At 41.1% G+C, this 27,046-nt stretch overlaps 2 protein-coding genes across 2 annotated transcripts in view; both read right to left on the reverse strand.

Moving 5' to 3' along the window:
- Positions 1 to 28: 28 nt before the first annotated feature.
- MPHOSPH8 (M-phase phosphoprotein 8) lies at positions 29 to 26,774 on the reverse strand. Its single transcript, XM_083805006.1, has 14 exons — positions 26,108 to 26,774; positions 21,649 to 21,804; positions 19,887 to 20,741; positions 16,454 to 16,544; positions 15,074 to 15,325; positions 14,501 to 14,626; positions 14,329 to 14,417; positions 13,066 to 13,206; positions 12,203 to 12,289; positions 10,102 to 10,256; positions 5,497 to 5,651; positions 3,959 to 4,086; positions 3,122 to 3,205; positions 29 to 2,438 (listed from the first exon to the last, which is right to left on the reverse strand). The coding sequence occupies exons 1-14, from the start codon at positions 26,627 to 26,629 to the stop codon at positions 2,397 to 2,399; spliced, it is 2,883 nt and encodes a 960-aa protein (XP_083661132.1). The 5' UTR covers positions 26,630 to 26,774; the 3' UTR covers positions 29 to 2,396.
- PARP4 (poly(ADP-ribose) polymerase family member 4) overlaps positions 21,669 to 27,046 on the reverse strand; it is a 57,934-nt gene continuing 52,556 nt past the window's right edge. Inside the window, exon 36 of the mRNA XM_083804854.1 lies at positions 21,669 to 21,804. Within this exon, the coding sequence (XP_083660980.1) occupies positions 21,800 to 21,804 (5 nt within the window). The 3' untranslated portion in view covers positions 21,669 to 21,799. The remainder of the gene's footprint in view (positions 21,805 to 27,046) is intronic.

A 27,046-nucleotide genomic window follows, 5' to 3' on the forward strand; every position in this document is an offset into this window, starting at 1 on the left:
AAGAAAAACCACACAAGTACTTCAGAAGTATTTCTGCACAGTGCCTACAGAAGTGATTTTTATTATAGCTACTTTTTCTTTATCCTTTGTCCACCAAAACTTTTTACTTAGCAGTTAGATAAAAACCAACGTAGTAAAGTCAGACAAGTAACAGCTTTAAACATCTTTTCATACACCTATTACGCATCTTAAATAGGGATCTAAACTTTATATCCCCAACCAAAAGAGATGGCTGCAAAAGCCATCCCTCAATAAGAGCTTTATGAACTCAGATTTTATTCCCCAGTCCTGTAGAACTCCTCCCTCCTTCCCAAACACCTCAAGGGAGGGGAGGAAAAAGAAAAAAAACCACACAAAATCACCCCCCCAACACCACCTTTGACAACTATTTGCTATGCCAACTCTTGGAGCAGTACTAGACATTTTTAGGCTAGACTGTACAACAGGTTCTAAATAGCATCTAAATATTATATGGACATTTGTTCAAAAACCCTTTGTCCCCATCTTTGCACAGTCCTTGAACAGCTCAAACATTTACCGCTGAGGTGTGCTGTACAGCATTTACCATGCATGCGCTATACTCTTAAGCGTACAATGCAGGGAGAGCTGAGGAAATGGTAGCCACACACATGACAACTATCACGCCAACGTAAGGAAACACTTAAGAACGTACCCTACCCTTATTAATTTTCCAGGATTATTTCATAATATGCTTAAAAGTTCATTAACAGTGACTAAGAAGAAACGCAGCTACACAAAATTCCCAAGTGCTGGTAGGGACAAACCTGATTCTCAGCCAGCGCTTTTTGTGCATCTCAGGTGTTGATACTTAGCAAAATGAGGTATCTCACGTGTTTCAGAGAGGTGGAGGTAACATGTCTGTTCAAAACCCAGACTTGTTAACGTCTCATCAATACTGTTTGGATTTAAAATAGTCTTTTTGCAAACAGAAACGAGTATGTCGTGTTGCTGTTCTAGTTTCATATAGCTTAATGTGACATTCCACAAAATTGAAATAGTGTGCTTCATTACGATAATTTGGCATCTCTCATTATGAAAGTTCTAAACTTTCAAGAACCAAAAATTAAAACCTGGCTAACTGAACTTTTTAATACAAAGTCACAGTTCTTAAAAGGATACAGCTGCACCATTTTGATGGTGAGCACTCAAATACATTAAAGAATTTATCCACAATAGTTTTGTTAGCAATATAGGCACATAGTGGCATGTAAACTACTTGTGGCAACCAGAACAGCAAAGGCACAATCTGTTTTTTTTCTTTTTTTTTTCCCTTTTACTTTTCAAGATGTTTAATTTACAAAGAAAATTATTCTGTACCTCATGCAGAAGCACTACATTTGTATATTATAGCACAGAACCATTACAGAACTGCTGTCATCTGATAAAATGAGGCATTTAAAAAAAAAAGATAGCAGCTCTTTGCACTCAGGAAACGAACTTCTGAATTAGAGGGCAATGCGTGTTCTCATCAGGCTGAGAACATCTGAAACCCTCTGTACCTTCTCATCTACAAAAAGCACTGCCCGCACACTGAAGGTAGGTTAGCGAGTTTTCTGGTTTGCTGTTTACAGCTTGTTTTTGTTTTCCCATATGCCACTTAACTAAAAATTCCCAAGTTAAAATGCCTGTAAAACTATCAGTTGCTTCTCTAATACAAAATTGGTTTTAAAGCACTGACGGAACGAGGAATCTGACCGCAGTCCTCTGCAAATTGAGTCCATTCAGACGCCTTTCTTCATACCTGCAAACAGGTATGCAGGTAACTGTGTGTTCGAAGGGAATCCCTCTCAGCATGCCTGCTTTCTTATCAGGAAGCAACAGCAGGAAGAGGTTCAAACCAGAACGCAGTCCCTAGCAATTCGAGGTTAAGTCTAATGCAATAACTTTAAAGTGTAACTTCTACCCATGGCTCTAATACAACAATTCTGCATTTTACATAGAAACATTACAGTTAGAGTAAGTAGAAAACTGTAGTTTACAAATGGAAAAGATCCTTCTATTAAAAAACATTTTACTTAGTTACCTTAAATAGTTCTTATATGCACCATTCCACATTGTGGAAAAGCTGAAATACGCAGTCTGGACTCCACAAGTTAAAGAAAAACAGAATTGTGTGTATTGGCACAAATACTTACATCTACGTCTGTACAAGGTAAAAAAAATGCTGACAACCCTGTCCCAACCAGTGTAGCATACTCAGCTGCTCTCCAACACATCTTTTCCTATATGAATACCAACAAACGACAGTGAGATGGGAACTTAGTCCTAAGAGTGTGGTGCCAAAAAGTTCCAAACTGCTTTGTCAGTCTCTGAACAGAGGAATCAGAAGTATTTCCAAAAGTGTCGGTCCACTCAACACGTTTGCAACTGTGAGGTCACTGCAACTGCACTCTGTACGCTCCTATTAGCAGCTTTACCTGGAAAAGCAAAAGCAAAGGGTTCATATACAGACTGTTCACGTGTGGCTGTAGCGAATACTTCTGCTAATACAACAGCAAGAGAAAAGGCATGTATGAAATTGCTCAGTCACAAGCAAAAGAGGAAAAAAAGGAAGAGTATGAACTAGACATGCACATACACTTTCAAATGAATATGCTTATTCATAATGGACTTAAAAAAAATGAAGAGCACAATAAAGTATTTAAGAATCTAAGTCTTAAATATGAAGATCTAGAAAATTTACTAGTGCATCTTCCATAAAAAACCCTACTACACAGGATCTGTAACTCGTCTTGCAACATGCAGTGGGACGACTGCCCAAGCCACCTGGAAGCACCCACAAAGGACACCACAGGCTATTCAACAGCACACTGCATATCCTGGTAAATACTTCCAAACTCTAAATGCACAAGTAAAAACATCTGTATGCAAAAAATAGCTGTCACTCCCTGCAGTTGTCATTAAATTCACAATACAGATGGAGAAAATTTTTGGCTGTAACATTAGTTTATCCCAGTGCACGAGTTCCTGATAGGAACTGGGTTGAGAAGACAGTGGGATATCCTTGGTTTTACATTTGCAACATACAACTAGAAGCACCTATACCGCAGAAGAGTTACTGTACAACAAATTAACATACACATTTAAGAGCATCTTGTACCTTGGCAGTAGGAGCTTCTGCCAACCGTATAAAAAGCTTGTTAAGGCCTGCAGTAGGGCTGAAGGAATAAATAAAGTGACTATCCTAAAAAGAAAAAGAAAATCAACAAAATTAGTGGCAGAATATGGTTAAAAGTGTGGTGTGAATTGAAATAACAGAACATGACGTTTAAACTAGGCAGGGGGGTGTCTGTTCATACGTTTGTTTTAAAGTTGCATATACTGCAAAGAACCTTTGTCATAATTGCAGAAAAAAACACGAGTGCACAGTGATGCGTTTAACAGAAAAAAAAACACCAAGAAATTTAAATTAATCAGTAGAAATATGAGGGAGTTCATTAAAACAGGCCAAAGCAGTTATATTTAATAACAGACTTGTGTCAAAAATTGGAGAGGCCAGGTGAATTTGGGAAGTAAAACACCTTCAGACTCAGAGTTCTGACCTCCCTGCTCAAACCCTCAGTCCCGAGGTCGCAGTATCACAGGACGGCTGAGGTGGGCAGGCACCTCTGGGCCCACCTGGTCCAAGCCCTGCTCAAGCAGGGACAGGGCAGGCTGCCCACAACTACGCCCCTGTCTTGTAAGTCACAACTTTCTATGGAATCTAATATTACAGGGTTTGCAGTTCTTTATACACACACAAAAGAGTTTTCATTTCAAAAATAAAAAATAAAAACTAAATGAGTAAACAACAACAAAAAAAATCACCACACACCACCATCACCACCACAAAGCCTGCATAACACTCAAAATCCAAATTAAGGCTCTAAAATTTCCCAGGTTGTTCCACAGACTTCATAGAGCAGTTTTACAGTCAGTCAGTTATACGATGACTTACCAAAAACACAGGGAGCTGGAATTTGTCGTTTAAAACCACAGCTTGTACACTGCATGGTCCACAGAGCCGAGCAATGACTTCTTTACCAAAGAAATTTGCATGGAAAACAAAGAGAAGAATTCCAGATCCTAAAAGGGAATGCAATTCAGTCACATGAAGCTGAAACAAGAGCCATTATTTAGAACAACCGCATACACTGAACTTCTGAATACAAACAGTTAGGTACCTCTATCATTTGTATAAATATTAAACTCCAATGGAGCACTGAAGCAATATGAAAAAAAAGCAAACATGCAAAATCTGATCTCCCAAGCACAACCCAAACACAGAACACAACTGAGTGGGTCACAAAGCCAAGGTCTTTTGGCAGCAGGACCAGCTTCAGGTGGCTATTACAAAGGAAAACAAAATGGATACAGTAATCCTCAGGTACAGTTCACTTCTGTGTTTTTAGATTTATCTCAAATGTTACGGAATTTCATGTAGCTTGGGTTGTCTTTTTTCCTAGTAAGGACAACTGAGCTCAATCAACTACAGATTTTTAAGAACTGCACTGGAATTCATAAGCAACTGTCTTCAATACCCACAAATACCTCATTTTCATATATAAACTTATGTAACGTTTCCTAATTCTACAAAGCATATCATCAAAAAAATGGAAGATCTATTATAACTCTGAATAACAACTGGGTAGACATAACCACTCACAATCCTAGTTTTAGTAGTATTTCAATCACGTTAATGTATTATTTTGAAAAAAAAAAAAAAAGGTCAGTATCAGAAGGTACTTCCCTGATACACTCAAAGGGCAAGAAAAAAATGACTCAGCTAAAAAGAGCATCAGAGTTGTTCTCTGGATTCCTGACAGAATGAAGAAGCATTCCTAAGTATCTTGGGAGTTTGACCCTCAGCTTTTCAAAGGGGCTCATAGGCAAAACAGAGTTGGGTGACACTGGCTTCTTTTATTTACAGTCTTTCTAAGCTGGTTTTGTGCCACAATAGTGTCATGACTGTACACCAAGATTCCCGTGTGTTAGGCACTGCATACAAAACAAGGTGATCCACTACTAGATTCTCAAAGTATTCTTACATCAAGATTTCTAAATATTAAAGTACTCTTACATTAAGATTTCTGATTATCAATTGTTTGAAGGCAAACCCGTCACACAGCTCATGCAACACATGAGCTGAAGAAAGAGGTTGTGTATGTGGTGACCCAAAAAAAATACCAACAAAAACACACACAAAAAAAAAGCCAAACCAAACCCCCACAAACCAAAACCACCAACACACATACACAAAACCCACCCACAATGTGTTAAAACATGCTCCTCCTCTCCCTAAAGCAGGGCTTCCTAATTTCAACTTCTACGTTCCATAATCTGAATGTAAAAAACATCCCCAATGTAATGCAATGTACTATAATAAAACAATTTCACATAGCAGATACTTACAACATACTTAAAACGCAGCTTCTCCATGCACTATTTTACTTCTTAAAAAATAAAAATAGAAAGTAGGAAACACAAAGTCCCTACCTTCTGGGATGTTTTGTGGGGGTTTATAGTTAAAGTCTGTAGAAAAATCTGGCCCTTCACAGAGACGATGACACGCAATTGGGAAGACTGGCTCCAGTAAAGCAAGACGAGCTTCAAAATAGTCCCTGATGGTATCTTCTGCTACTCTTGAGAGCCTAGAAGAGCGAAGAAGTGAGGCCTGTATATCATCACATAGTAAGTTACCTTACCAGACAGAGACTTGATCAGAGCCGACACAAAAAAGGATTTCAGATCACCTTTTTGAATTCCCAGTTTTCAGGGCTTCATCGCTAATGTTTGTGTGTAGATGAACCCCAGGTCCCAGTACTTTGGGAATTAAACAGTTTATCAAGAGATCTGTTTGTGAAATTCATCCATCAGGTCTCCGCTATTTATTTTTGTGGACAAGTCCACTACAGCAGACACCAAAACCTCTCACTAGCCACACACTTCTTTACGTAGGAAGATGTTGCCGAAAAATCAGGTACGTACCAGCTGCCTGAACAGAAACTGCTTCCCTAGCACGGCTGAACAACAGACTGACTGCAAGTAGGTTAGGTAAATTAGTCCCACATTTTTATTGGTCGTACTGTTAGAGGAATGCAATTCCCAGTTATTCCCAGCTCTATTAAAACGCAGTGAAAAAGCAGCAATTCTACCGTTAAATAGCCCCCCAGCGATAAATAAATAAGTAAAATGGGCATTTGGGAAGGGCAGGGGCTGCTAAATTAAGCACGCAGGATGTCCTTCAAAAGAGAGACCCCATTAACCTACAGTATTTGGCACTTTTACAAGCCAGCTATCAAGTAATCCTCTTTGGAAAGCTGTTTTGACACAAATGAGGTTTAAATGCCTCTGCAAGGCAAAGGTCCCGACTCCCCGCTTTGCAGCTTTCTGAGCCATGACTCAGAGCACAGCTCCCCTCCATGCCAGGCTGAGATCACCACCCACAGAGCCTTAAAAATTGAGGTTTTTCATTGGAAAGAAACTACCAGAACTGCCATACCAAAGCAAGCCCAGAAGCCCACCCAGCCCAGCTTCCAGAACTATATAAATAAGGGGAATTAAACAGCAGTCTTCGCGGTATGCTGCCCTAGTTTCCAGCAATCCCATTTAGAGGCATCCAAAACCAAACCGCACCTCTCCGCAGATCTACTTAATCCCTTCTTAATTCCCATACAATTGGGACCAGAACATTTTGCAATGAAATCCATAATTCAGCTTTCCTGTGCAAAAATACTTCTCCATTTCAAACTTATTAATCATTTAAATGGACAGCCTCTAGAACCTGCCTCATGTTTTTTTTCCCCTGACAATTAAAAAAATAAAATTTTGAGCTTTCAAACTGCCCCAGGGGGACCCGCTTCTGCTCTGTATCTCTGACTATCTCTACTTTCCTTCTACCTTTTTTGCTTCATCTGTTTTTTCAAAAAGCTGAACGGAATGGGACACGCTATTAAAGACCTTCTGACAACATGGATTTAGATTTTATTTTCAGCTTCACTACTACAGTATTATCTTCCTTTTTGATTGAAAAGGCAGCACTGAGTTGGTATTTTCAGGTAATTATGGTGAGTGTAGAAGCCTTCTAAATTCACAGGAGCTGTTTTACTCTGTGTAATTCACACAACTACAGCGAAACCCCATGGACATCACTTTGCATTTACCAGTATTTAATTTCACCTGCGTTTTCACTGGCAAAATTACACATTCAAGATCTTACAAAACACATCATCCAGCATAGCCAAACCTGAAGATGGCAGATTTTAAATACTAAACAGTCTGGAAAGGAATCAAACAGTGAATGCAAGAAAGATTCAATATACTGAACAGCACGTGCCAGATCACATTTGTCTGTGTATTTGCCATTGCCTTCAAAACCTAACTCTTGAGAATTTAATTTATCTACTTCAACTGCCCTTGCTCACTTAAATTTTCTATGTTTGAAAAATTATTATTAGTTTTTATGCTTTTAACACTTCGTATTTTTTTTTTTTAGTTTAGTCATATAGCTTCCTTATAGTTTCCACCTGATTGGGAGAGAAGTTAAATACAGTGATCTACAATACCTCAGAAAAACTATGGTGCATTAAAAATATTGGTGCCACAATACTGCTTCACCCCCTCCAGTATCAAACCGTATTTGAACATGTTATTTCAGCAAAAAGTCAGCGTTGGGAAGTTTAGCTGGAGACTAGTGCCCAAGGTCCAGTCCTTCTCCTCTCAGCACTGATGGGGCCACACCTGGAGTGCTGGGTCCAGTTCTGGGCTCCCCAGTACCAGAGGGACCTGGGCATACTGGAGAGAGCCCAAGGCAGGGCCACCAGGATGATGAAGGCACTGGAGCATCTCTGCTGTGAGGAGAGGCTGGGAGAGCTGGGGCTGCTCAGCCTGGAGAAGAGGAGGCTCAGGGGGATCTCATCCGTGTCCCTCAATCCCTGAAGGGAGGGTGCAGAGAGGCCGGAGCCAGGCTCTGCTCAGCGGTGCCCAGTGCCAGGACAGGAGGCCATGGGCACAGCCGGGCACCCAGGAGGCTCCCTCTGAGCACCAGGCAGCACTTCTGTGCTGGGCGGGTGACGGAGCCCTGGCACAGGCTGCCCAGAGAGGCTGTGGGGTCTCCTCCTTGGGGATCTCCAAAAGCCGCCTGGACGTGGTCCTGGGCAGCCTGCTCTGGGTGTCCCTGCTTGGGCAGGGGTGGCACCAGGTGACCTCCATAGGGCCCTGCCAACCTCAACCAATCTAACTTCTTAACTGAGTTCCTTTAGATATCATGGGCAAATATTCCCTAGCCTCAGAAATATATTCAGGTTTTATTGGTTTGCACTAAAATGTCTTCTACTGCCATTTCACAAAACAATCCACAAATTTCTCTACCTTACAGAAGGGTTCCCTAACCTCCATTGTAAACGCCAGCACAACGATCATATGGGAACATTTACTTATATATTTGCTTAATATTAATTTTTTTTAGACTTGGTATTCTTAAATGTAGTATTTATAAGGTTATAAAGGAAAGACTACTAATAACTTCATAACAGAGTAAGAGTATTAGCAGTACTACAGCAAGCAGCAGTGACCATTTAAGAGGCAGTTTCTGTCAAATAGATTTAACAAGTTAGTTGATGGGAAACAAGACCAGAGATGGGAACAGTTTTCTGTGGACTAAAACAGAGAGAATGAGCTCTGACTACAAGGCACCCGATAGGTTGGTCTCATTGTATTATACAGAAAAACCACAAAGAAAGTCATCATAAAACAACAAAAAGACCTTGCACCGAGACAATACTCCTCTGGCACCACACAGGGCACTCATGGCAATATTTCACCTGCTGCAGAAGCTGAGACCTTCTCTAAAGGTCATTCAAGTTCGGAGACTGCAGGTTTAAGAACTTCTGCTCTGATACACTGGAAGAACCGATAGTTAACCGATAAAGAGACATTCAAGAGCTTACTCTCTCTTCACTTTTTAAATTGTCCCTACTTCGCATCACTATTAATCCCTTCTGCGTATTTCACCTGACAGTTCAGTACAATCACACGGCCACATGAGATTGTGAGATCCCACCTGGAGCACTGTGTTCAGCTCTGGGGCCCCCAGCACAAAAAGGACAGGGATGTATTAGAGCGAGTCCAGAGGAGGAGCATGAGGATGAGAAGGGCTGGAGCACCTCTCCTATGAGGACAGGCTGAGGGAGTTGGGGTTGTTCAGCCTGGAGAAGAGAAGGCTCGGGGGAGACCTTACAGCAACCTTCCAGTACCTAAAGGGGGCTGGTTTTAAACTAGAAGAGGGTACATTTAGATTAGACATTAGGAGCAAAATCTTTACTCAGAGGGTGGTGAGGCCCTGGCACAGGCTGCCCAGAGAAGCTGTGGATGCCCCATCCCTGGAGGTGCTCAAGGCCAGGCTGGATGGGGCTTTGGGCAGCCTGGTCTGGTGGGAGGTGTCCCTGCCCATGGCAGGGGGTTGGAACTGGGTGGTCTGTAAGGTCCCTTCCAACCCAAACCGTTCTGTGATTCTATGAATACACACCACACACACTGCACTGCTCTTTGGCCATTCTGTTGCATGATAAAGGTTTGCATTTCCATCATTTACCGGAATGTTAGCTGTACCTACCTCTCCAGCACAGAGCTCTTGAAGTCTCAGCTCACAACTGACACTTAAGGGTCAACAACACCCTAATTATTTGCTATTTTCAGGTACTTTTTGTCTTCTACCCCTTTCCATCCCCCCCTCCACCCCCCACAAAAAAAAGACTTTTTTTTTTTAAATGAATGATTTACTTTGCATGCCCTAATAAGATTTTACATTCAACTGTCCAATACTTATGCTTACATTTTTTTCTGATTGCTTTATTTCTACTTTGAGGAATCTTCTACTAATTCCCTTTTCCTCCTCTCCATCTTTTTACACAGTGTTTAAGTAACTTCCTGCTAATTGTTAGCTCACATAGTTTATATTTCACGTGATTTGTCAGTTAGCTTTGTGCCCAAAGCAGATGCCTTCTTTCCAGAACTCTCTCCCTCTTCCCCGTGACTTCAAATTATGACAGGCCTAGTATTTCCAACTTTGACAGAACAAACTTCAAAGTACAGTTTACTCACGTTTCCAAATGACTCTTGAGCTGCTCATACACCAGTACGTTGTTACACTGTTTAGCAAAATGAAGTGCGCTGTTCTGATGCTTTGACAAAATATTACAGTCCGCTCCGCTCTCAATCATAAGCCGCACTATATCAGAATTCCCTCTTTTACACGCCTGTGCAGAGAGAGAAAAGGGAAGGATGGACAACGACAACAAAAATCCCGTTAGAACAGCATAACACCAAAGAAAGCAGAACTGCAGAAACAAAATCCAAATTTAGTTACAATTCAGAAAACAAGTTTAAGTAGGCATCCAGTGAACACTAACGCAAATCCTGCTAACTCAGGATCATGCTACATGAATACTTCATCTTTACCCAGGCAACGCTATACACCTGATCCCACAGAAGTAGCAACACTCAGGGTTGCCAAGTGGATTTCATTACTAAAAAGACAAAAAAAAAGTTCTATGACATGATTTAATCTGCTCAAGCACAGTACCTGTAAACTGCCTTGCAACCTGAACAAACAGGCTTCTGCAGAAGCATTCGGGATGACTGATGTAACACTTCTAAACGTCCTTTTCTAGGCATCTCACAAACATTACTTCAGATTTGCAATAAACTAGTAGAATTTCCCCCAAATAATTTAGCCATTTTAGACAGTTACTGTTTCAACTGTGTAAGTGTCCAAGCCTGATCAACATTACCTCCAGCAAGAATTTCAGGGCATCTCAACTGAAGACTTGACAAAGGTACAGGAAAAGCTAAATAAAGCTCTACTTTGAAGAACGCAAATGTAATCTTGGCAGCTTGTTTTCAAACATCTCACTCAGAATTAGGGAAAGGCAGAAGAGATAAATTTCTATCCTCACGAGGCCTTTCAGAAATCAACATCTGAAATTTGTTTAAGGCCTGAACTTTCGTATCTGCTTTCAATCCATAATCTCGTATAAATAAACAAAACCAATACCCCCTCTGCCACCCCCCCAAAAAAACCAAACAAAAACCCTACACCAAAACAAAAATCATGTATCACCTCTGAGAAAAATGAACTGCCAAGACTTCCCTCCCCCTGCTTTCAGAAGTAAGATCCAACTCCTCAAGTTAAGTAAGAGTGACTTGATAAACACATCGGTATGTTTATCCACACGTGGCTAAACTTGTTTCAGTAAGTTACGGGAAATTAAGACCCAACTCTTCATATCTGCACAGCAAATAAATACAGGGAATAAGTCACTGTAGGATGCCAATTAGAAAGTATGCACAGCTGTGTATCAAACTAGAAAAATATTGTTGAAGAAATGTGAAGCTCAAAACATGTTCACGGAGGGAGACAAACTGCAAAGAGCTTTTGGACGTAAGTGACTGAGGAAACCACAAGCGTGTCACCACTTTCCTTACAGAAGATATGAACTCTGAGCCTCGCGGAGGTTAAGAGAGAAACAGTACGACATTGTCTTGGACAGAAAACCTTTTGTAATCTCTTCTGTAAACAGCCCCCATGAAAACAGAGCAAGTTAATCAGGAAGGGGAACTTCAGTGGAATTCACTAATACAACCCAAAAACTATTAAGAGGAGCACAGACTGTTTTAAGGGTCTCAGAGTTTTCCCATTACAACAACAAAAATGTAAGTAAATAGGTATTTTCCTTTGTGATTGGAGGGAGTAAAGGTGCAGAACGTGCTGTGGGAAGGAGACTGTAAACCAGTTACTTTATTTCTAGTCAGTGACAAAAAGACAGAAGTCAACATTTCACAGCAACATTCTGCGGAAGATTCTCCTTTGTGGAGCTTTTGTCTCCCTGCTGACAATCCGATTATCTCAGTTTAAAGACCACGTCCACATTTCTTTGACCCAAACAGTGGAAGAGATGAGAAGCCACATTTAACGCTGTAAGCTGATGGTATCTGGATCCATTGTTTAGACATAATAGTACATTAAAAAAATATGGATTAAAACACTGCCTCAAGTAACTATGAGTAGTACTTGTATTTTAAATGTAGTATGTGCCCCCTGACTAAATCAACTCTGCAAATGCACTTTTATGTCTTCTATATTCTATTAGTCTCCCAAGCATTGTTTCTTATTAAACTGCATCAGGACAAACATTGAATTTACCTTCATTAAAGCAGTTTCACCACTGCTCTGCTGCATGTTCACATATGCCCCAGCTTCCAGAAGAATAGCTACTGTTGTTAGAAAATTCTTAAAAACACAAAACCACAAGACAAGTAAATATAAAATATTCAGTTTTCATTTCAAAATATAAGCATGATGCATGTCACAATTGCAGTTGTTCTCTCCCACTGCTCATAAAGCTCATTTTAGACTCTCGCAAATAAATAGCCATGGGCATTCCTAATTCTTACTTTTTACTTAACTTGGTAATAGTAAACACTGCAGGGGAAAAAAAAAAAAAAGCCTGCACTGATGATGAAGCTGGAATCAAGCTTTCTCTTTTGGCCTCATATCTCCTGTACTTGGAAAGCTCACGAACCAACATGAACAAAAGAGAGCACCATGAAACATCCTTTAACTTTAATCAAGCTGGACTTTGTTTAAGAAGAGCTTGCCACCATCTCTATCCCCAACTGTCAAGTAATAAGCCCTTCTTCATCAGAGATTTGCTCTCAAAGATTCCCAAGGCTGGATACTGTGAATCCAAAAGATATTCACAAGCAATTCTAACCCAAAAATTTCAGCCCCCATCAAAGCCAAATTTAGAGACACCCTTTGCACCAGCTTTCCTTCTAAGCAGCCCTGTGGTAGTGGCTACTAAGGGTAGGGTTTGTTATCACCTCTCAGAATTTGTTCAGTCTACAGCAACCAGACACTGAAAGGTCATTTACGGTCACCGTGCTGTACCCTGCTCACTGCTTTTTGGGGATCAGCTAAAGGGGCAGAAAAAAATTGGGTCCCACTTCTGCACGTACATAGAAGAGCCAAGAATATGATGGAAATATGACGGAAAACAAGCCAACCTTTTCAGCTGCATGTATCAACGCAGTTGTTCCATTTTTCTGTCTACCATTAACTTTGGCTCCTTTCCTGATTAGGACCCGCAGGAGGTCATCGTGCCCACCAGCAGCAGCAAGCATTACTAGGGTCATTCCACTCGAGTCCTACAACAACAATCATTGCCAAATACTTGAAGATAAATCAAAGCCACAAGAGAAAGACTGCAAGTGCATCAACAGGTTTCACAGCGATTCTCCTCCCCGGCAGAAGAATTCACACATAGATGACTGCCAGATGCTGACAAACTATCACCTCCCACTTCCCTCGCCCACAGGCCTCACACTCTGAGCTTCATAAATCTAACGAGCCGAACAAGAAGGAAAAACAGAACGAGGCAGGATGAAAAGCAGCAAGGTATGTGACAGTGGGGAAGACAGCATGACAATGGAAAAAGAAACTGGCAACCACTGGAGAAAAACCCATTGGCTTAAGCCAGTTGCTACCACAACGCAGCTTTTGGATTTTATCTGAGGAAAAATATGAAGAGATTCCTGTGTGCGGCCAGTCTCCTCACCACTCCTTGCATTGTCCATCAGACGCTACAATTCTAAAAAACATGTGCTTGTCTCAACTGTTCATTTGGCATCTTCTTTTCTCCCACACTACAGAATGTAGTCCTCAAAATGCTACGTAATATGACTGCACAAGGTCACTGGTGAAAATCGTGACGTCAAAGATTTTAGTTCTCAAAAAGAGAATTGCAGTACTATTTGACAGGAAAATACACCCTTGAAAGGAAAACCAGTAAGAACACAGCTGACGAAAAACTGGCAAAAAAATTATTCATGGGGTGAAGTGGTCCCAGTCTGCTGAACAGAAAATTCTACATTTTTTTTTCACATGTATAGACATTTTACATATTTCAGGCACTTATCTGCCAGCTATCATCATTCCTTATACCACTTATTACACTTATATACACTTATTGTGTATATGTATACTTATATACACTTATTACCACTTATCTACGTTTATTATTCAGTTTAAATCCAGGGGGCAAATCCATTGCAAATCCAGCTACTAGGATGTTTCTATGAAGCTTCACTTTTTCTTTGGAAGAAATGGGAACAAATAATGAAACCTTGTATTCTGTGTTCCCCTTTCTCCCGTAGTGCTTTTTCCAAGCTGAAACAGAAGTCTGCTACTAGCAGGACATAGCTTTTCAAACAATCCACATTTGTACTTCCCGCCCACCCCCCTCAACAGCTCTATTACAGAGCATTTACCTCTTGATCCAGATTATATTCCTCGCTTGAAGAAAGTGCCATCTTCACTGTCATATAATCCCCACTTTTGACAGCATCCCTCAGGAGTGCTAGAAAATAAATTTAATGCAGCTATAGGATATTTCACATTGAAATGCCAGATAAACATCCATTCCTCCCAGCAACTACTTACTGCTGGATATCGGTTCTGTTGAGACATGATTCTCATCTTCTCCATCGAGATGCTTCTGGAAGTCTTCTAGTGTCAGCCATTCTAACTGCATGTCCATACCCAAGCTCAGCACTTGTTGCTTGCCATCTATCATATATTTGATTTCACAGAAGAAAACAATAAAATAAGTAACTAGTAACTTATCGGTTTCCAAATCATTCACTGCTTCAATGAGCAGCAGCACAACATACTACTTTTCATTCAAACACTCTGGAAGCCAGTGTGAAATGGTTCCAAACAATGGCAGCCATGTTACAAGCAGACACAGAAAGCTTTTACTTGAAAGAAATCGTTTAGTTGTTCTACAGCGTTAGGCTGAAGGGATCAGAGATGGTGAACGCCGTTACGGCAATAGCAGGAATACACTGGAAACACACTGATAAGCTGAGAAGTTATCAATGAGTTTTCAAAAGAAAACATTATTATAGCCACCAGGGGAAACAAGAATTGGAGCACGGAAAGATGCAAGCAGGAGTGGAGAAAATATTAAATGCAAGTGCTCAGCTTTCTCCTAGATTTGCTTCTACGGCTCACCAGAGTTCTCCTCCATTTGACACACATCCACTACTTCCCGATCACCTTCTGCAGCAATGTAATTCCATGTTTCTGTTTCATCTCTTATGCTCCTCCTTTCCTTGTACACCTTGCTGTCTTTTGATTTTAATTCTTCTATGAATTTATATTCTAGCGAAGATTCTTCTCGTTTGCGGTTATTCTCAGAATAGTCATTTTTTTCTTCTGAAGCTACATTAAACAATTCAAATGCACTTTTGATGTCCTTAAGGCCTAGAATATTAAGACAGTTACCAAGAGTGACTACTTGAGCCACTAAAGACTATTACATAGCAAATTTTAAGTGAGTGACCAGAGTCCATTCAGAAAAGGTCTATTCTCTTTTCATAAGTTAATCATTGCTGAAGCACAACGGCAAGCTTAAGCATAAGCCAAAATCAGAGAAAGCAAGTTCACCTCCAAATACCCTGGAAGTCTGGGCTCTGACTGCTTTCTACACAGTACCATCGTCTTTGTAACAAATTTAGTTTAGAATCATGCATAAATTACTACTTTGAAAATATGGTTCACTACCTGTGATAAACAAAGGACACATGCTGTATGTGGAACAATAATTAATAGCCTGTTACTACTTTTCTTGAGCACTGTAAGCATCTATTATCCTTTAAGTGAACAATGTTCCTCTGGCAATAACTATTTGAAGCACCAGAGCTCCTCCCACACCTATTCAGAATGACCAAAGGTGGAGCTACTTAGTTTTCCTCTCAGTTCATCTTTGTCATAGCAGCGAGGAAATTTATCCTGAACAAAATCATCCAGAATTTTACTGAGATCAAGTGCGTCAACATTAATACTCTATTAAACAGCAAAGAACAGAAGCACAACCTAGACACTTTTCTTCTTATTTCAAAGCATCCTGTTCTGTTATTTTAAGGCTTGAACAATAACCCAACATGGCTAAAGCACCAGGTAAGAAGTTTGTGTGAAGTGAACCTCTACAAGTTACTCTAAAAATAGACAATGTGTATTTAAGAGTGATAACAAAACAATTCTGGGAATAGATCACCATTGGAGGAATTCATCCAAAGACTGCTATTAACAGCATGATAACGAAGCATAATTGACAGTACTAAATGAAAAAGGGCAAAATCTTGACTTGTATAGAAGGCTCTCATGTTTTTATAGACACTTTCACGCCTCATACATGAAAGTACATACAGCGTTCTCACGAAGCATACATTAACAAAGCCATAACAGAGAAGGCTTTTGCTTCCTAAAATAAAAGCAGAAATTGGCGTTTCTGATATGTGCTACAGCAATATACTGTATCTGCTCTTGTAGGAATCAGAGGAGAATGCCTTGAAGGGTCTTCCCCTTCTCTTTTAAGCAATTAGCACTTACTTTTTAGGCCTTTCTGTTCTTTTCTGCTCTTTTCTTCTTTTTCAGGCTCTTTTTTTTGAGATTTTATTTCGGGTTTCTTTATTTCTTTCTCCTGATATCAAGAAAAAGATAAAATTAAAGTGGTAGAGAGAAAAAGGAAAATAAATCTCCTTTCACTACTCTAATGATCTCATATATTCACAATTAATACTACTGAAAACTGCATATAAAGGACTTGTGGACATTCCTAAGGAAAGAATTAAATGGGTGAGACAGAAGTTGCTCCATGAAGGCTTCTTTAGTAAGAGAGAAGATGTTATTTCTAAATTAAGGAAGTTCAATTCTGACTTTCGCAGCATCCCAGTCATGCAAGGTGCTTGCATGTGCCGAAACCAGCATATGTTTAAAATTATGGTGCTTTACAATTCATCAAAATGAGACAGACAGATATACACGCATGTACATATATATATATAACACAAAGACAAAAAAAAACAGACCAGGAAGCTTTCTCTATTTAAGTCTTAAATGTTAGGTGGTACATCACTTGTGAATACAAAGCAAGCAGAAACCAGAAGCTTCTCTTAAAAGTATTGTCTCTACTAAAACTGGGATAAAACAACTAAAATCCCTTGGTCCAAAATAAGGAGACTACAGATCAAGGAAGCACAAATATTCAAAGTACTTAAGTGATCATAAACGCTTATTTGCAGGAAGAAAATTCAAAGTTATGAACCTCTCATTTGTTTCCGATATTTAACTTGAGTAGGATGCAATCATTTCAAAGTATTTAAGACCTTTGTAGCACCATACTCCAGGCAGTTATGACACAATTGACTTCAACCGTAACTGAGAAAACTTGACATTTATATATGGAAGGCTTCAGGTTTTCCAATTTACACATACAGCACAACATAGCAATAGTCATTTGTGAAAAATGCACAATTAAAAAACATCCACCAGAACCTATTCTATCCACACAGAAGACTGAGCTTAGCTTTAGCCAGTATCAGATACATTCATGGCAGGTGTACAGATAAAATCAACTGCACCAAAAAAAGAAACCAATTGCCTCCACCAAAGATTGCCTTTCTTCTTCTCCTCCAAGCCTCTCTTTACATTCAGTCAGCAGACTCCAAACCTTAGAGTAGGAGGGAGAAGGCTATTTGGCACAGCATTTTATCAGCCCCAATACTAACTCGAATAGCACGGGCTTTCTGAAAACTGCCACCGGAATAAGTCCACCAAAGCACTACAGACTGAATTTATCATTAAATGCTACCACTTCTTAGAAAGGTAAAGAATTAAATTAATTTAGTATACAATAACGCGTTAGCAGAGCTGTAACATTGAACCCTCCTTTTCTCCCCCTCCTTCCCCACAAAACTCCAGCTTTTAATCACAAACGTGATTAACTGGCAGCACAGACAGCTGTTGTCCCAGGCAGATGCCCAAAGTAGGAGGGGACAAGTGATTTACTAAAACCATTACCAAGTATTTACTGAACACAAAGGCTGTTATAATCAGTTATCTTGAATTCTACTCCAGATCTCTAATACTGATTAGATGCACAATGCACCCTGCACATTTATTTTTGGAGGTAAATCAAAAGGAAAGGAAGGTTCAGCATACAAAATGACTTCAAACAGAATACTGTGCTACAAATTGAGGTAACAGTGTTCTGTAATCAGAGCTACACAATCAAGACAGGTAGCCGAGAACGATGCGACAATTTTATTTGAAAAGAATTATTTGATTAGGCCGACAACTTTGTGAAGCCAAAAAAAAAAACCACCCTAAAGCTCTCCACCAAACCCACCCATGTAGTGAGTCCACAGCTGCTCTGGAGAACAACTAGCCAGTTACAGCAAACATTGTTTGAGCCTCCCAGAGAGAAAGAGCAAAAAGCAACATGTTTTCCATGGTTCCTCAGTACCCTTAATCTAAAAGCACCAGCAACATGAGCATGAGAAAGACATGCAGACATTTTACTGACAGTGCTGGCTGGAAAGCCAAAAGAAAACAAAAGCTTCCACCTGCTATTGATTTCTTCATATTTGGGATGACAGGATTTTCACGCTTTGGTAAGTAAAACAGAATTCCAAAGATGTATCCAATTATCACCACCGATGTTGCTCTCTTATGAATGCTGTAGCCTCAAACTATGATAAAATGCTTGGAGTACTACAGGGCCATACCATTCCAGTTAGTTAATAGTCTAGAGAGGATTATTTAAATAGCTGTTAGACACAGCTATGCCTCGTTGCTATTGCTTAACTTCGTTTACAAGAGCTTTCACCACTAAGCTCCTGCAAAAACAGTACTTTGTGTAGCTCTACTCTTGAGATTAGTCCACGTAATATTTCTATCCTCTATCCCAAATCAACTTGATCATGTTTAAGGTGGCCTGCTCCATACATAAAACAGTCTTAAGCAGAGGACCACAGCTGAACCTACAGAAATAAGGCACTTGCCACCACGGCGTTATGGCCTCAGAAGAAGTGGGATAAAATCCATTAAGTATCAAGGCATTTTGGCTGCAGCCAAATCAGAAAGGGGTATCTCTGGGCAGACAATTTTTTAAGAACTGCGAATTATATTATAATAGTCTCAAGAAGCTGAAAAAAAAAATCCTCCAAGAGTAGTTTTTCCTCAGAAACTTTCTAGAAATAATGCTTTTTTTCCCACTACACTTTTTTCTTTTTTGCTTTTACCACCCTGCTTTCCTGATTGAATTAAATCAGAGAAATTAAATATTCTATTGGTATTTGATTAGTTCATTTGTCAGAACGGGTACAGCATTTGTAGTTACCATGACACCAAGTCGTGCAACTCAGCATCTCCTGTAAGCAGCACAGGAATTCTAACAAGACAAGACAAGCTGCACAATTATCTCAGAGACTTGGGTTTCGAAGCAATTTCAGCATTCCGTTCTTCACAAGGTGCTAATGCATGTAAAGTATAACTGAGTGGCTGGCTTTTGAGAGAGATCAAGTGTTCATCTTACCTCAAAAATGTACTTCATTTCATTGCGCGGTGTTGGATAGCTGCTACAAGACTGAACACATTACTATGCAAGAAGAAGAAAGTCAAACTGAGGCCCTACTGTTGAAGCTAGGGGAAACAAGAGGCTGAAAATGAAAGCACGTGTCTCTGGAACAGTAAGATTTGTTCTAAGTAGGTACGCATAACAAACAGCAGGAATTTGTATTTTCACACCTAAAGACACTCCTCTCCTACAGCATTCCCCCTTTTTCCTGCGTTCAGAATCTAGAAATTTTTCAGTCTGGCCTACAGATTGGGCAGTGAGCCTTTTTTATTCACCTCGTTAACCTTCCAATTCGTATTTTTCTCTTTGCCATCATAAACAGTAGCCTCTTGAAGTACCTCTACCTCAAGTGTGTTTGATTAACCCCTTCCCCCAGCACCACCCTAATGTTGTAACGTTGCTCACCTCCCCAGCTAAATCCGTGGACTTGCGTCCTCTTTCATCAGTGCTCAACTTCAAACCCTTCTGCACTGGTGCAGGAGCAGCTGACACTTTCTCCAACTCTGCGGCTACAGTTTTTACTTTTTCTTGACCTTTTTGCCTTTTGTGCATGCTCTTCTTCTCTAAATAATAGGTATCTTTAGTTTCTATTTTTCTACCTTCGTCTTTATAATCTTCAATTTTCTGATTTTTTTTCTTCTTTCTTTTAACCTTAACCTCAATACTATCATCTTCGTTACTTGCTGATCCATCAAGATGCCTGTCAGCAATGCCATCTTTTTCAGCAATTTCTTGTTCTAATCTCTCTTTTCCACATTTTACCTTTTGTTTCTCCTCTTTATTTTCAGAATATAAATCTGAAGCTTCGTTATCAGTTCCTTGAGAAAGTGCATCATCTAAAGTACTTGATTCGGAGTCAAACTGAACATCTTGCTTCTCCTTACGTGATTTTTTATTTTCTTTAGAATCTTCTTTCGATTTTACTTTTACATCTTTAACTTCTCCTTTCTTTTTCTTGATTTCTTTAGTATCATCTTTCCTTTGTTTTTTAGGGTCCTTTGAATCTTCCTTCGTTTCTGAAGTCCTTTTTTTTGGTTTTGAATCTGAAACCACAGTATCTGAGGAATTCTCACATTCTGTTCTGGGTTTTTCTTTGAGTTTTGCAGACTTTGACTTTTTCTTCTTCGGGTCATCTGGACTTCTATCCTCTCCATCTTTTGACTTTTTCTTTTTCTTCTTTGGTGAAACATCATCTTTTGTTTCACTTTGCCGGTCACTGTCAGATTCTGCTTCAAATACATCATCATTTAAAGTAAGTTTCTAAAATGTGGGACAGAAAAAATAAAAAAAATTATTTCCTCATTAAACTGTATCACTTTACCATAAGCCATCCAGAAATGGCAGCGGTGATGCTTTTTGCAAAAGTCAATTGCTTTTTAAACATTACAAATAATGTTACTTACTGCCAAATTGTAAAATTTGTAAACACAGTTCTAGCTCACTTACCTAAATCATATTTCTAACTGCCTGAAAGAGAATCAATACATAAACAAGGAAACCAAGGCAACTGGACATCCAGCAGCCAGACTACAGAACAGAATTAAATCACAGGTCTTTTACACCAACAGCAATTAACCTGATTTCATAAAATTTATCTGCAGGTTTCTCAGAAGCAGCAGCTTTCAAACAGATTCTTATACATGACTTTGAAAATGACTGAACAGTTAAACAAAAATGAACAAGAAAAAAAAAAGGAAAGAGCCATATGCTGCCTTCTTGAAATTCATTTTTCTGTATTCCTATCTTACCTAATGGATTTTTGCTTGTTATCCATTAATTTAACCTGCTACACGAAGCAGTAGGGTGAAACGAGCAGCGTCCAGCTTCAGTGACAAGACAATACGCCTGTGGGCAGGCAAAGGGGTTGGTTTTGTTGTCAAAAGCAAAGCAGAACGACAATACATCATTTATAGAGTCTCATTAGAAACTGAAATAAAGTTTTAATGAATTTCGATTCTACAAGCAAGCCTGTCAATTCAATAAAAAAAACCTTAACCAGACAACAGCAGCAACGTTCAGTTTCTGCTGAAACAAAACAGTTTTAGATCAAAGAGAATATTTTTCTTTAATTCCATATCCCAAATGTCTTCCATTCTCGTGTCCCCCACTAACAGAGCCTAGATAGGGAATTTGTCTTCATTTTAAGATAACAGAAGGAGAAACACACCTGCACATCTTTTTTAACAGGTTTAGGCTTATTGTCCACAATTTTTTTTCTGAATTCAAGCAGCACTTCTTTGCAATCTTCCAAATGAACCTCTGGTTCCCAGGTATCATCATCAGAGGTATACCCCTTCCACCGCACTTTGTACAGAATTTTACCCTGCAAGAAAAAAAAAACCAAAAGCAAATATTTAATAAAATATAACATTACGCAATGTACTTCATTCTTGTGGATGTAAGTGGATGCATTATTTTGTGTATGTGAAAATGAATATAATGGGAATTCAACCTCATGCTGAAGTAAGAATTCCTAGAATTATTTCCATCTGCATCACATGCTGAACACAAGAGGTTGTGAAGTTTCAGTAGCTGGAGTGGTTTTATCCCAAATATTTATATTACCTGATTTTTGTCAGAAACACAGCTTCAATGCACATACATTCCCCGTCATTTTACTGGAATTGATTTCCTGACAGTTACAAAATTAAGTTAATATTTCTTCTGTACAAGTTTTAATTGCTTCTGTTTGCTGAAGAACTTAAAGCCTAAAGATTTATAATGTAATAACACCACTCACACAGTTCTTAATTGGAATTTATAAGGTGTTAGATTTATAAGCAATGACACTTTTGATAAACTGAAATGGTAACAATTGCTCAGGAAAAAAGCATCTTTCAATGAGATCAAGTCAAATCTAGGCGAAACCTGACTGTGGGCCTCCCAAAGCTGGTTACAAAGACATCAGTAAAAGATGGTACGACAGCCCTAGACCAATTGTTTCAACAGTATCTGATTTCACTGTAGGATGATATCACAACTTATAGTCTCCAAGTTTTTCCACTAGATTAGAAAGTCTTTTACCATTAGGGGGAGGAAAAAAAAAAAAAGAAAAAGGCACTTTTCAAAGTATCTCTTGCCTTTCTCCGAAATAAACTAGTCCGAATTCTGGTATTTCTCAATACAGACTTATTTTCTTGCTGCAAGACAAGGCTTATTGGCTTGGTCTGAGCATAATGCTGTCAAGTGGCAACTCTCGGCTGTGTGCACCGAGCTTAACCAAAAAGCAGAGTCATGTCCCATGAAATCAAGGGGGTCCCCTTCATTGATTAAACTTGCATTCTCTTTAGGCGCCTGTATAACAAAGACCAGCAGCAAATTTAAGAAAGTCCATTTTCCATTAAAAGGGTAATAATGAATACAAGGCAACATAACCGTTCCTAAACTTATTTTCTGAAAAAGAAGTTCACAAAGGTGCTAACCAAAATACCTTTCGAGAGGCAAAATAGCAGTATCTCTCTCTTTCAGAAATAGATTGGTGATGCTCCCAAAGATCCTACACTGCTAACCAAGCCCGGACAACAGAAGTTTCAGAAGAACTGCCATTTGACACTTAGTATTAGAAATATTTATTTCCATAACTTTCTATTTTTGCCTGAACACCACTGACCTTCTAAGAAGTGTATTTATATATACAGCATATATTGAAAACTATAAAACCTGCTTACAACCTCGTTATTTTGCTTCACAGACATATAAATAAAAATAAATAAATAGAAATAAATAAATGAAAAAAGACTACATTCAGATACATTAACATAACACTTCCTCTTATATTTTAGCTTAGCCATACAGTCTTGATTGAGGAATTAGTTTTCAAACATAACATTCACCTGTCTCTTTCTCTCTTCTAACATGGTTCCTCATGAAAGCAGCAACTAGTAAGTAACTTTCTTGTTACAAACACCGGCAAAATTTCGCTTGCAAGGGATCTCTGGAACTAACAAGTACAATGCCCTGCTCAAAGTAGGTCCAGCTAGATCAGGCTGCTCAGAAATTTGTCAAGTTTTAAGGATCTCCATGGATGGACATTTCACAACCCCTCCGAGCTCCCCCCACCCCCTAAAAGCAAGAAATCTTTCCCTTGTATCTCATCAGACTGCCCTGTGCTCCAGCTTGCATCCTCTATCTCTTATCCCTTCACTGCACGCCCCTGAGAAGGGTCTGGCCTTGCTCTCCCTACACCATCCCATTAAACTGATGTAGGCACAACTGTGATGACCCCTGAGCTTCTTTTACTAGGGTAAAGCAAGCCCCACTCTCTCAGCCTCTCCCTGCACGCCCTGTGCTCCAGGTCCCCACGCTGCCTTCACAGCCCTCACGGGGCTCACTCTGCCGTGTCCATGTCTCTCCCAGAGCTCAGCGCAGCACTCCTGGGGCATCTCAGCGGTGCTAAGAGAGGAGGAAGCATCACCCTCGATGCTCTTCATGCTGTGGGAACTGCTGACTCTTGCTCATCTTACCTGCCTGCAGGGACCCCCAGGTGCTCTCCCGCAGCCTGCCTCCCTCCTGTCCCACAGCACAGGGTTATTCCATTCCTTCAGCTAGCTACAGCTACCATTATGCCTTGTAACTCAGGTACAAAAGCAGTCAGAAGTTATTTAATTAGTTGAGAAAGCTGGCTAAAACAAAATCTCATGTAAACGTAGGTCTATCTGTTGAACGACTACATCCACTACACAGCAAATGATTAAAAAAAAAAAAAGCAGCTTAAGTGAAGGCAGGAGACTGATCATCATATTAAAGATGTATACACAGCCTTTCCCTCATCTGCCAGAATTAATTTATTCCACATTATTTCTCTTCTGTCACTTATAAATAATAGAAAACGCCAAAACATTTTTACATTGCTGTAACTTCTACAGTAGCCAGTGATAGGCTAGAACTCCTATCACCACCTCATTAAAGAACAGAGTTAACGCTACCCATTTCTATGGGGAAATGTCACAGTTTGCCTTGGTACCTGTTATTTTAGTAGAATTTTAGTGCAGCCTGAAAGGCTTTCTAAATATAATATTTCCAGATTTTTATTGCTAATTGCCTCAAGTAGGACAAGCTAGTGTTTCATCTACCAGCAAGTCCAGCTGCCCAGCCTGACCCTGTGCCCAGAGCGCTGCCCTGCCGTGCTGCCACCAGCTCCAGCAACGCTGAGAGCAGAGGTGACAGGAGCTGCTCTGTGCCATGCTCTGGGCTCTCCCATACGAGCACACACAGCACACGAAACCAACTGCTGGTTCAGCATCTCCTTGGGCTTCCTAACTCACCTGGGAATCGCTGGCCCAAAGCGGACTACACACAGTATGCTCCACTGAACGTAACACGCAGCTTTTTCCACTCCTTTTAGATGTTAGGACTAGGTGTGAGCGATTACCTGCCTTGTCCGGCACATCTGAAGCACAGGAGCGTGGCACCACACTGAATAGCAACAGAAAGGCGCTCTGGCACAATGACAGCCCATGCTACGAGGCCACAGCGAGCACGCACCGGGTGAGGCACACGCACACAGTAATGCTCAGTGCTCTGTCCCAGCCTGGCAACCTCCAGCACACAGCATTCAGGGCCTGCAGCAGAACCAGCTGCCACGAGCCAGCAGACGCCACTGACACGTTTAAGAGAGGGTACTCCAGGCATCCTGGTGCTCTTTAGAAGCGTGTGGGAACAGTACGTTGCCCCTTGCCCCCACTACACTGATTTTCACTGCCATCACTGCAAAAAAACTACTCTTGCTAGAAAAACTACTCAAGCCAGACCCACTCTTTTGATTGACACTTTATACAGGCAGAACTAGAAATGCGGTATTACCTCTAAAGCCCAACATTCTTAAGCCATCAAGACACTGCACCATGAAACCGCCTATTCATGACAGCACCACGAATGCATGAGCAACTCTTCACCTGAGGTTTCCATGACCTAAGGGCTTCAAAATCCTCACGTTTCACACTAAGCAGGGAGGCTTCCATGCCATCACATACCTGACTGAAGCCTAAAACCAAAAGCGTAATTAGCTAGAACGAACAATTTGCAGATACAAAAAGCACTTTATAAAAGACCATCGTTGTTTTTTTATTATTTTTTGCTTCGGAAGTTCAAGAAATTTTGGAAGAACTTCAACCAAACCAGTCCTGCTTTTTACCTTTTTAAGGTATGATATTCCTTCCTAAACCGTGCCAAGAAGATCTCTAGAGCTAGTTATTTCAACTGGAAGCGGTCCCTCTATTTTGAGCGGTCTTCCTGCATTTTTTTCTGCCACTCTCACTAAATATACCCTGAAACCACCTCCAAGTTCCCCATTATATTCTACCCTGCCCAAACACCTTACATCTAGGCACTCCTGCAGCTCAGGCGTAACAGCAAGGCGTACCTCAGTGCTGCAGACAAAAGGAGAAGTTAGTAAGGAAAGTCAGTTTTTTGTTTTTTTTTTTTTTTGAAGTTAGAGCAGTAAGAGAGGGAAAACCTCGCTCGCAGACCGCGCACGCCGCGTTTCACGTTACAAGTGCAGCAGCAGCGCCGCCGGGGAAGGCTCCTCGCCCCAACACGAGGGATTCCTCAGGGAAACCCCGTCTCAGCACAGGCTGCGTGAGGGCAGGGCGAGCACCGCGCGCCCCCGGGCCCCGCCGCGCACTCACCCCCTCGCTCTTCACGTCGAGGATCTTCTCCACCTCGAACACGTCCTCCTCTTCTTCCTCCTCCTCCTCCTCCTCCTCCTCGCTCTCCCCGCCGCCTCCTCCGGCCTCCCCGCCACCGCCTGCCGCCGCCTCACGGCCGGCCGGCCCGCTGCCCTCACCCCCGTCGGCCGCCGCCGCCGCCGCCGTCTCCTCCTCTTCCTCCGCCCCCTCCCGCCTGGCCGCCGCCGCCTCAGCCCCGCCGCCGGCCGCCGCCGCCATTTTGGGGCGAGCTTCAACCGACAACGGTGAAAAGCGGCTGCGACATCCACGGCCGGGCGGGGCGGGGCCGCCGCAGCCAATCGGGGCGCCGCCAGCCCGTGACGCACGCAGGGGCTGGGCAGAGTGCGGAGGCCGCCCTCGGGGCTGAGGCGGGGAGGGAGCGGGGCTGGGGCTGAGGGGTTGGGGACCCGGGCGCGGGGGCACAGGGGGACAGGGGGATACAGGGAAGGGACACACGGGGACAAACGGGGATCTCCGTGGCATTACGGGTGGCCGGAGCCCCCGCCGCTCGCTCCTCGTTCGTGGAAAGACGGGGAGAGGGGACCAGGAGCTGGCTGCCAGTTTTGGGGGAAATGCGCCAAAAGGGTGGCTGTGGGCACCTCAAGGCAAGGTCCCATTGGGGAATGGGGGTTCTCACTGGGAAAAACAAGAAATCCCTTTACATTTCTTAGTATTTTTCGCATTAAACTTACTGCCTATAGGTGAGCACAGTTTTTTATAGTAATATACAGGAGAAAAAAAGATAATTGTGTAAGAATGCCATACCTTATTTACCTTACATACCTTTTACGTTTTACATTTACCTTTACATACCTTTTTACCTTATTTACTGTAACCGCCTGTGCTAGTGCTAGGGTGTTAACAAAACTGCCCAGGAAGCATTTTATTAAGGAATACACA

This window comes from Anser anser (assembly GCF_964211835.1).
Source record: "Anser anser genome assembly, chromosome: 1".
Classification (NCBI taxonomy): domain Eukaryota; kingdom Metazoa; phylum Chordata; class Aves; order Anseriformes; family Anatidae; genus Anser; species Anser anser.

Bases quoted from the DNA above. Each gene is read 5' to 3' on its own strand.
- MPHOSPH8 (XM_083805006.1), bottom strand. From the start codon at position 26,629: ATGCCACGGAGATCCCCGTTTGTCCCCGTGTGTCCCTTCCCTGTATCC. The intron at 16,545-19,886 runs GTGAGCAACGTT...TCTTGATATCAG, and splicing joins CCACGGATTTAGCTGGGGAG to GAGAAAGAAATAAAGAAACC. The intron at 14,627-15,073 runs GTGAGCCGTAGA...AATATATGATAG, and splicing joins TCAAATGGAGGAGAACTCTG to ATGGCAAGCAACAAGTGCTG.